Below are 11,167 nucleotides of genomic sequence, written 5' to 3' on the forward strand. Positions count from 1 at the left end.
TAGAGAGTGTAAATGTCTTCTAACAACAAGTTCTTATTCCCTTATTATCCTTTGAATGCCTGTAGGGTCTGTAGTTGTGTCCCTTCTCTTTCTTGCCAATGGTAATTTGTATAGTCTCTTCTCTTTGATTAGTCTTGCCAGGGGTTAATCAGTGTTTTGTTATTTTAAAAGTACCAACTTTTGGCCTTATTGTTTTCTCTATTTTGTATTTTATTGATTCTTGTTTAACTATTTTTTTTCTTTCTTCTAGTTATTTTAATTTGCTCTTCTTTTCTTGGCTTCTGGTTTACTTATTTACTTAGTTTGCCAGAGGGTGTGCACACTCAACAGAGAGATACAGAGAGAGGGAAAGTGAGAAAGAACTCCCCTCCATGGGGGATGGTCATGTCATAATCCCTTCCTTTCCATTTGTCCTTCCGAGATTTTAGGTCTACGTGCACAGGTGCCCAGTGTGTTTTCCAAGCCTCCAGTTCTGGGACTTGAACAGTGCAGTCAGTCGTGTGGATCCAGCTCCCTTAACCACTATGCCACTAGCTGGCCCTTCCCAAGTTCTTAACATGAAAGCTTTTATTGTTAAACCATTTTTGTTTTGTTACAGGACATGTGCACTTGTCAGAGAAAAAGAGAGACAGATAAAGTGAGAAATCACACCCCCACCCCCACCCCCGCCTCCCAGTGGGGATGGCCACTACACAATCCCTTCGCCTCCATTCTCCTCTCAGGATTTTGGGCACAGATGCACACACACTTGGTGTGCTTTTCAATACGCCAAGTCCGGGACTCAGACCATGAATTCAGCTATGTGGGCTCCAGTGCCTGAATCTCAATGCCACTTGCTGGCCCACGTTGTTGATTTTAAACTTTCATCTTCTTCTTTTTTTCTTTTAAATAATTATTCATTTAATTCCATTTGCTATTATTTTTAAATTTTACCAGAGAAAAAGACGGAGAGAGAGAGAAAGGGAAAGTGAGGAAGTAAGCCACCAGGTCCAGGATGTGGAACCACAGTTGACCATGTGGAAATCCAGCACCCTTAACCACCATGCCACCTGCCAGCCCATTTTAAACTTTTATCTTCTCTTTTTTCTAACTTTATTTATTATTATCATTATTATTTTCCAGTTTGATCAGAGAGACAGAGAGAGGAAGTGAGAAAGCAAGCCACCAGGTCCAAGACTCGAACCATGGTCGGCCATGTGGGAGTCCAGCGCCCTCAACCACCATGCCAACTGCCAGCCCCTAAGCTTTTATCTTCTAATACTATACCTTTCCTTCAAAGTACTGCTCTAAATGCATCCCATACAGTTTTATATATTGTGCTTCAGGACCATTAAATTATTTTATTTGCCTCTCAGGATCTCGGGCATGCATGCACATGCACTCGGCATGAGCTTAAGCCACCAGGTCTGGGACTCGAATCACAGTCCACTAAATGGAAGTCCAGCGACATAGCCATTACACCATCTACTGGTCCCAACCTTGTGATTTTTTTCTATGCCCCTTTGATAATTTGGAAATAATTTCTAAATACTTGGGCTTTATGGATAACTTACTGTGACTTTTAGCTTAATTACTTCACAGTGAAAGAATATACCAATATAATTTCAACTCTTTAAAATAACTATTTATTTATTTAATTCCATTTGTTATTATTTTTTAACTTGGCCAGAGAGAGACAGAGAGGAAGGGAAAGGAAGAAAGCAAGCCACCAGGTCCAGGATTTGAACCACGGTCAGCCATGCGGGAATCCAGCACCTTTAATCATCACATGACCTGCTGGTCCCCATTTCAAACTTTAAAAAAAAATATATTTTTTTTTTGGAGAGATTTTCACTATAGGGCGCGTGCGCTCGCCAGACAGACAGAGAGAGACATTAGCGACAGAAAGCGAGAAATCACCCCCCAGGGGGGATGGTCACGCCGCAATCCCTTCTCCTCCATTCTCCTCTCAGGATCTTGGGCACGCACGCACACACGCCCAGCGTGAGTTTTAAGCCACCGGGTCCAGGACGCGAACCGCGGTCGACTACGTGGGAGTCCAGCGACATAGCCATTACGCTAACTGCTGGTTCCCAAAAAAAAGATTTTTTTTGAAGCTGATTTCTGATTTACATATAATCGTTTTCTATCTTTGTGGGGTACAGTACAATTTTTCAAAGCATGTATGCAGTGTGTAAAAATCAGTCCTCTGAAATTTATTGATACGTTTGGTTTGTTTTTCTGACGCTCTGGCTATGTTGCACAGATTGACCTTGAACTCGTGATCCTCTTATATCAGCCACCCAAGCAGCAGAGATTGCAGGTGTGTGGTGCCCTGACCAGCTACTGACATTTGTGCGTGGGCGTGTGGCTCGGCACATCTTAATCCACATTCTATTGATATATGCAATAGAAACGAAAGTACACACTGCAGTTGGTTTGGTGTGATGCTCTATAAATATCAGGTTAGGCTTAATTGGTTCACACAGTACATTCTTGAATTTATTAAATTCATCCTTCATGACTTGAAAGTCTCTCTTCCTCCTGGAGCACAGGGATGGGGCCTTTGTTGTCACTTGCAGTGTCTCGAGTGCCTGGCATACAGGAAATGATAAATATTTCTCAACAGTCTGACTTGAGAGTCAAAAAGCAACCCTTCAGACAGTAGCTCTAGACTGGTCCTTAAGAGAGATTTATTATTTATATATAGATTTATTATTTATTCTACCAGCTATTTACTGAATGTCACCAAGGGCCCAGAACATGGCTGGCGCCAGGGTTGCCAGGTCAAATAGCTCCTGCCCTCCAGGAGCTTGGAGTTCAGGGAGAGCCAGAGAAGTAAATAATGAATGGCCAGGGCTAGAAGGTGGTTATGGAGATAAGGCTCTGGAATACCACATGGCCAACCGTGGTTCGAGTCTCAAACCTGGCAGCTTTCTTTTTCACTTTCTCTCTCTGGTGAGCACACATGCCCTATAGTAAATTAAAAATAAATAAATAAAATTATGGGACCAGCAGTTGGCATAATGGCTATGTTGCTGGACTCCCATGTAGTCTACCATGGTTCGAGTCCCGCACCCGGCGGCTTAAACTCCTACCAGGCATGTGTGCGTGCGTGCCCAAGATCCTGAGAGGAGAATGGAGGAGAAGGGATTGCGGTGTGACCATCCCCCCGGGGAGCGATTTCTCACTTTCTGTCTCTCTGTCTCTCTCTGTCTGTCTGGTGAGCGCATGCGCCCTATAGCAAAAACCTCTCCAAAAAATAATAATAAAGTTAAATTAATATTTCTTTTTATTAACTTGTGACTGGCGTGAGTTTTAAGCCACCGGGTCTGGAATGCGAACTGTGCTTGACTACATGGGAGTCCAGCGACATAGCCATTACGCTAACTGCTGGTCCCAAGTTAAATTAATATTTCTTAAAATAAAAACCGACAATGAATGTCCGGTTGGTGAAGTGCTATGACAGAAGCAATCACTGAGGAGTGTTCTTAACCAAGCTTCAGTGGGCCAAGATAGGCTTCTGGGAGGATGACATCTAATTCCAAAAGCTTGAGGAGAGGAGGAAAGAGCATTCGAAGCAGAGGGAATAGTATGTGTGAAAAAGTCTTGGATGTCTGTAAAAACTTCATTGTGGCACAGGACTCGACAATCCTGAATTCTGAATTAATTGGGCCCTTTGCTCAGAAAAATTGACATACATATCTGTACTGGTCAAGGATCACACAGAAGTGCCTTCCAGAGTTGTGACTGCGGAGTCATGGGCAGGGCGGAGTGAAACCATCAGGGATGATGATACACCCTGGTATCAGGAAGATGGCACCACCCTAGGCCTGACATTGCTGGGAAGGAAGTAGATATGGAAATTAGTTGAAGAAAGCTGTAGTTGCAGACTTTCGTAGAGAGATACAGGTAAACAGAGTAGGAGCCAGAAATACATAACTAGATCTCCTTCTTTTGCCTTCATATCCCCTACCAGGACCAACCCCCCTGGAAACAAGAGGGAAGGGCAGCCACATTGACCCAGTGTGTAGAGATCAGCTTCCTGGGACACAAAACAGTGAGGGAAGGATGGGAAGCGGGTCTGGTGAGGTGAACAGAGGCTGATCCACACACACTCCAGAACCTCTGGGTAGGGTGAGCCTGGTGGTGCAACAACTGAATGCTGGATTCCAAATGGTTGACCAGGGTTGGAGTCATGGTTCCGGGAGCTTGAAACACATGCCAAGCAATGTGTACATGCCCAGGATCCTGAAAGTGTGGTGACCTGTCTTGGTCTCTGTCATGAAAGAAATTAATAAAATGGGGGCCAGCAGCTGGCGTGGTAGTTGGGGCACTAGACTCCCACATGGCTGACAATGGCTCGAGTCCAAGATCTCGCAGATTGCTTTCTCACTTCCTCTCTATCTGGTGAGTGTCCATGTTCTATAACAAATAAAATAATAGTAGTGATAAATAAATATAATGAAATAATTTAGAAATTTAGAAAAAAATTTATGAACAAAGCAAAATATGGCAAGACTTGAATAGGTTTCTCTCCAAAGAAGGTATACAAATGGCCAACGTATGTATGAAAAAATGCTAAGTGTCATTGGTCATTAGGGAAATAGACATCAAAACTACAATGGGGTCATTTAGGTAGCTTGGTGGTTAAGGCAGCTGGATCCCACATGATTGCGTGGTTCACAACTTGGACCCGGTAGCTTGAAAAACCCATGGGGCGCATGTGTGTATGTGTGTGAGTGTGTATGTTCCCCAAATCCTGAGAAAACTGAGGAGAACAGATCGTAGTGTTCATCTCTGAGGGGATGGTTTCTCTCTTTCGGTCTCTCTCCAGTGAGCATACACATCCTATAGTAGAAACTAAAACAAAACAAAAACTACCAAGAGAAACGTCTTCACACTCATGAGGATTACTATAATAATAAACCAGAAAATATCAAGTGTTGGTGAAGATGTAGAAAAACTGGAACCCTGATATATGGTTGGTGGGAATCAAAGACAATATAGGTACTATGGGAAATACTTTTGTGACAAGCAGGCGGTGTGGTGGCTAAGGTGCTCGACACTCCCACATGGCCGACCACAGTTCAAGTCCTGGACCTGGTGACTTGCTTTTTCACTTTTTGTCTCTCTCTGGTCAAATTTAAATGAATGAATGAATAAATAAACAAAATGAAATAATTCTTAAAAAAAAACCCAAAAAACACAAAAACCACTTTCGGGACCAGCAGTTGGCGTAATGGCTACGATGCTGGACTCCCATGTAGCTGACCATGGTTTGAGTCCCGGACCCAGTGATTTAAACTCATGCTAGGTGCATGTGCGTGTGTGCGTGCCCAAGATCCCAAGAAGAGACTAGAAAAGGGATTGCACATGGCCACTCCCCCTGGGGGTGATTTCTCGCTGTCTCTCTGTCTCTCTCTGTCTTTCTGCCGAGCGCATGTGCGCTATAGCAAAAACCTTTCCAAAAAGAAAAGAAAGAAAGAAAAAAAAAAGCACTTTCATAGTTTCTCAAAAGTTAAACATTGAATTGCTATTGATATATGGCCCAGCAATTTCACTTCTAGGTATATACCCAAAAGAATTCAAGGTAGATACTGAAACAAATACACACAATACATATATGTTCATAGCAGCAATATTTATGCTAGCCAAAGGAGAAACAACCCAAGTGTCCATAAACTGATGAATGGACAAACCAAGTGTGGTCTATACACACAACAGAAAACCATTCTACCATGAAAAGAAATCAAATACTGATCTCTTACACGTAAAGGAACCTTGGAAACATGCTAAGTGAAAGAAGCTGGACAGAAATGGTCATATGTTATATGATTCCACTTATATGAAACACACGGAGCAGGCAAATGAAAAAATGCTAAATGTTACACAGAGGGAGAGAGCAGACTGACAGTTGCTAGAAGCTAGGGTGAGTTGGAAAATGAAAAAAAAATTTTTTTTTGAGAGATTTTTGCTACAGGGTACATGAGCTTGCTGGAAAGAGAGAGCAAATGAGAAACCACACTCCCCCCCCAGGGGAATGGCCATGCCACAGACCCTTCTCTTCCATTCTCCTCTAGGAATTTTGAGTGCATATACACACACACCTGGCCTGAATTTTTTTTTTTTTTTTTTTGGCTACAGGGCGCGTGCGCTCACCACAAAGAGAGACAAGAGAGACAGAGTGAGAAATCACTCCCCAGGGGGGATGGCCATGCCACAATCCCTTCTCCTCCATTCTCCTCTTGGGATCTTGGGCACGCATGCACACGTGCCCGGCACGAGTTGAAGCTACTGGATCCGGGACTCGAACTGCAGTTGGCTACATGGGAGTCCAGCGACATAGCTATTACGCTAACCACTGGTCCCACCTGGCCTGAATTTTTAAAAAAGAATTAATTTTATTTATTCATACACTTATTCCAATTTAACTGGAGACAGAAACAGAGAGAGAGAAAAAGTGGGAAACCAAGCCACCAGGGCTGGGACTTGAACTGTGGTTGGCCATGTGAGAGTGTCCAGTGCCTTAACCACCATGCCATCTGCTGGTCCCTGCCTGGCTGGAGTTTCAAGTCACAGGGTCTGGGAATCAAACCATGACCAACCATGTGGGAGTCCAGCAACCTAACCATTACGCCATCTGCTGGTCCTGAGAATGAAAAATTATAGTTTAGGGGTCAGTGGGTGGCATGGTTAAGTGTGCTAGACTCCCATATGGCCAACCACAGTTCAAATTCTGGACCTGTGGCTTGGTTTCTTGCTTTCTCTCTCTCACTCTGTCCCTCTCTTGTCAAATTTAAATAAATAAAATTAAGTAAAATATTCTTAAAAAAGAAAAACTATAAAGTGTCCAGAGATTATTGGGGGGCTGATGACAATATTTTGGAACTAGGTAGAAAAGCTTTTTGTGCAACATTGTGAATATACTAAATACCTCTGAATTGATTACTTAAGAATAGTTAATTTTATGTAATAAGGAGACTGGCAGGTGGTGTAGTGGTTGGGATGTTGGACTCCCACATGGCTGAGCGCAGTACGAGTCTCAGATCTGGCAGCTTGCTTTCTCACTTTCCCTCTATGTAAGTTTCTCTATGATAAGCACACATGCCTTATGGAAAATTAAAAAAAAAAAAAAAAACTGCTTTAAAAAGTTTATGTAATATGAACTTTACTGCATTAAAAATTCTATTACTAGAGGGGACCAACATGGCGTAATGGTTATACTGCAGGACCCCCATGTAGTCCACTCAGTTAAAGTCCTGAACCCGGTGGCTTAAAACTCACGCTGGGCATGTGTGTATGAGTGCCCAAAGTCCTGACAAGAGAATGGAGAAGGGATTGTGGCATGGCCATCTCCCTGGAGGATAATTTCTTGCTTCCTGTCTCTCTCTGGTGAGTGCACGTGTCCTATAGCAAAAATCTCTCTTAAAAACAAAAACGATTAGAGAAGCCAGCAAAAAATGCTATTAGGCATGGTATTAAGGTGCAAGTCTCAGACTCAGCAGCTTGGTAATTCACACTGGGAGTGTGTGTGTGTGTGCCCAAAATTTCAAGAGAATGGAGAAGGGATTGCAGTGTAGTCGACCCCCTGGGAGTGGGGGGTCATTTCTTCTTCCTTCTCTCTGTATTTTTCTGTCTCTCTGGCAAATGCATGCACCCCATGGCAAAAATCTAAAACTAAAAATAAATAAATAAAAGTACTTTCAGAGGGGCTGGCAGGTGGCATGGTGATTGAGGGCACTAGACTCTCATGTGGCCAACCACAGTTCAAGTCCCAGACCTGGTGGCTTGATTTGTTGCTTTCCCTCTCTCTCCCCTGTCCCTCTCCGGTCAAATTTAAATAAATAAATAAATAAATAAACGAATGAAATGAAGTTCAATAAAATACATCTTAACAAAAAAAGTACTATTAGGAAAAATGGTGAATTGGGACCAGCAGTTGGCATAATGGCTACGTCGCTGGACTTCCACATAGTTGACCATGCTTTGAGTCCTGGACCCAGTGGCTTGAACTCACACCAGGCACATGTGTGTGTGTGTGCCCAAGATCCCAAGAGGAGAATGGAGAAGGGACTGCAGTGTGTGGCCATCACCTCTGGGGAGTGATTTCTCGCTTTCTGTCTCTCCGTCTCTGTCTTTCCGGTGAGCCAACGCGCCCTATAGCAAAAACCTTTCCAAAGGGAAAAAGGAACGTTGAATCAATCATTGTCTAGAACTACTTCAAAATGTTACAGCAGGAAGTGTACATGAGAGAAAAAATCTAAATGAAAAGGATTGCTAAACTGACCGTACTTAAACTTTGACATTGCAAAGTGGTGCTACTTCCCCAAGTTCTCCAAATGCAGGAAAGAGCTGACAACCACCAGCTGTATTTGAAGAGTAATTATCACTACCTGCCAACCTCTCCCAGGCCTATCTTGGTGAAGATTTCTGTCACAACATTTTAATTATGTTTAGACTGAATCACCGAGTAGAGTCCACTTGGCCTTCTCTTGACTGCTTTGCTTATGTGCTTGCTTTCAGATTCTTCAAGTCAGACAGTGGGAGAGGTTAAATGGCAGGCTGTCCAACAGCGGGCAATAAACCAGGAACCCAATTCCATTATCTGCTGAGGGCCTATGATGTGTCAAGCACTAGGATGTGACACAAACACTCAAGAAGCATTGTCACTTAATCTGCTTAACAACCCAATGGGATAGGACTGTATCTTTATTGGAGAGAAGAAAACTGAAGCTCAGTGAGTTAGGAGTCAGACTCCAATAGGTAGAGTAAGGACTCCAAAAGAATTCACTATTTTCCTTTTTTCCAATGACGTCTCTGTGTTTTTCCTCTGCAGTCTGGTTAATGTATAATATAACCCAAACCATCACATGGCTCTGCAGAATTTAAGAGGCCCAGCAGGTGGCGTGGCTGGTAAGGCACTGGACTTTCATATAGCTGACTGCAGTCAGCCTCAGCCCTGGAGGCTGGCTTTCTCAGTTTCTCTCTGGTGAGTGCACATGCCCATAAAATAAAGTAATAAAAAAAATTAAATATCTAAAAAAGGAAAGAATTCATGATACTTTGCTCCTGGACTAAATTAGAAACCAAGGACAGTCCAGGGACCAGCAGTTAGCGTAATGGCTATGTTGCTGGACTTCCACGTAGTCGACCGCAGTTTGAATCCCAGACCTGGTGGCTTAAACTCACGCCGCTCTTTGTCTCTCTCTGACTTTCTGGCGAGTGCGCGTGCCCTATAACAAAAATCTCTCCAAAAAAAGAAAAAAAAAAAGAAACCAAGGACAGTCCAGAATATAATAATGAAAGCCATACCATTAAAAACAAAAACAAAAACAAAAACAAAACACGGGTTGGCAGGTAGTGTGGTGGTTAAGGTGGCTTGACTCCCACATGGCCGACCACAGTTTGAGTCCCAGACCTGGCAGCTTGCTTTCTCACTTTTGCTATATACTCTGTCCTCTGGTCAAAAAAAAAAAAAAAGTTAAATAAAAACAAAAAAGAGCCACCCCTCCCCAAAGCCCTCTTCAAGGACTAAGATTAGCTCAAGACACCCCTGCATCATGGAACAAATTCCAGGACCTGTACTAATATCTTTTCCAAGAATAGTTTTTCTTCCTTGCCAGGTTCCTATATAACTAGGCTATTTCCACCGCCCTGCAGCAACCTGTTCCAGACCCCTTCCAGCACACTGGAAGCTTTTTAATAAACTTTACTATCCTATCTGCGTTCCTAATTCTTCATGAATCTCAGACACGAACCAGCACAGCATGGTTATCGGGTCTAATAACCTAACACTCCTGCTTCATCAGGGCTAGCCAATGGCATGGTGGTTAAGGCACTGGATTCCCTAAGGCGAATTACGTGGTTCGAGGCCCAGATGCAGTGGCTTGAAAAACACACCAGGTTGGGGCCAGTAGGTGACAAAATGGTTCAGATGCTGGACTCCAATAGTGGTTCAAGTCCGGGACCCAGTGGTTTGAAAATTATGCCAGGCACAAGTGTCTGCATGCTCAAAATCCCAGGAGAATGGACTGCGTCATGGCCATACCCCCTCGAGAGGGGATTTCTCTCTCTCTCTCCCCGTCTTTCTGGTGAGCACACCTGCCCTATAGCAAAAATCTCTTAAAAATTAAAGAAAAAAGAAAAACACACCAGGGACCTGTGTGTAAGTGCCCAAAATCCCAAAAGAGGAGAAAGGATTGTGAAATAGAAATTTCTCCTGGGAGGAGGTGCTTTCTCACTTCCTCCTCTCTCCAGTGAGGCCTGGAACCCTGTAATTAAATAAAATAAAAAACCAAGAACAGGTGCCGGCAGGTGGTGTGGCAGTTCGGGCCGCTGGACTCCCACATGGTCGACCATGGTTCGAGTCCCAGACCTGGCAGCTTGATTTCTCACTCCCCCAGCCCCCCCTCTGACCCAGTGGAAACTTAAAAAGGTTGGCTGTTTCAAGTAACGAGGGGCAGGGTTTGAAAGAGGCCACCTGGCTCTCAGACCCACGTACTCTTCACCCTCTCCCGTGTGGTCCCTTGTCTGACCTGAGACCCTCGGACTTCGGGTGTGCCCGTGCCCCTCTTCTGACCCTAACGAGGGGGTCGAGCATCGAATCTGCTGTCACGCTCACTGACCACCACACGACGTAGCACCCCTAGTTTCTAAGTATGTGTACCCGAATCTCCTTGTCTTGATACACGAAGCCTACGGGTGCCGGGCAGGCCCATGCTCAGCCGCCACGTGGGGCTGGCTCCCCTCAGACCGCATCGCCTCATGGTCGCGGTGTACTCTGGGAAAATCGCAGGAAGGCGCCTTCGAAGGACCCGACCACCTCCACGTTAGCTGTCTTAACTTTTGCCTGCTAAAAATACGCCACCATTGCGCTTGCTTTGATCATTTTTTACCCCATCAGCGATTAAGACTAGAGTTGGAAGCCGCTCAGAAAAAAGAAACCGCTCGACGTTCGAGTGTTTTCAGGCGCATTAGGCATTCACTCGGGCAGCCGTGTTTCCGCGGGGTCCTTCACGTCCAGCTCCGAAGTGACTGCCAATAAGCTCCAAGGAGTAGTACAGGGGGCAGGGCTATCTCTTAAAGGAGCCGCACCCCGTTCACAGACCAGAGGGTGACCCGAATGATGGCGGCCAGCGCGGCCCTAGCCCTGGCCTTATGGCTTGCATAGCCGCCCCGGGGGGGT

At 44.5% G+C, this 11,167-nt stretch overlaps 2 protein-coding genes across 4 annotated transcripts in view; one reads left to right on the forward strand and one right to left on the reverse strand.

Annotated features, from left to right (window-relative positions):
* CUNH19orf38 (chromosome unknown C19orf38 homolog) overlaps positions 1–10,732 on the reverse strand; it is a 28,634-nt gene extending 17,902 nt beyond the window's left edge. For 2 of the 3 annotated variants that reach the window (XR_336442.3, XM_006161522.3), the window contains exon 1: positions 10,518–10,639. The gene's annotated coding sequence lies outside the window, so the exon portion shown is untranslated. The other variant, XM_014592851.2, reaches the window with a different exon arrangement.
* Positions 10,733–10,866: 134 nt separating this feature from the next.
* TMED1 (transmembrane p24 trafficking protein 1) overlaps positions 10,867–11,167 on the forward strand; it is a gene marked incomplete in the record, with an annotated part of 3,422 nt that continues 3,121 nt past the window's right edge. Inside the window, 1 exon segment of the mRNA XM_014592842.2 lies at positions 10,867–11,150. Within this exon segment, the coding sequence (XP_014448328.2) occupies positions 11,105–11,150 (46 nt within the window).

This window comes from Tupaia chinensis, unplaced genomic scaffold (assembly GCF_000334495.1).
Source record: "Tupaia chinensis unplaced genomic scaffold, TupChi_1.0 Scaffold138665_1, whole genome shotgun sequence".
Classification (NCBI taxonomy): domain Eukaryota; kingdom Metazoa; phylum Chordata; class Mammalia; order Scandentia; family Tupaiidae; genus Tupaia; species Tupaia belangeri.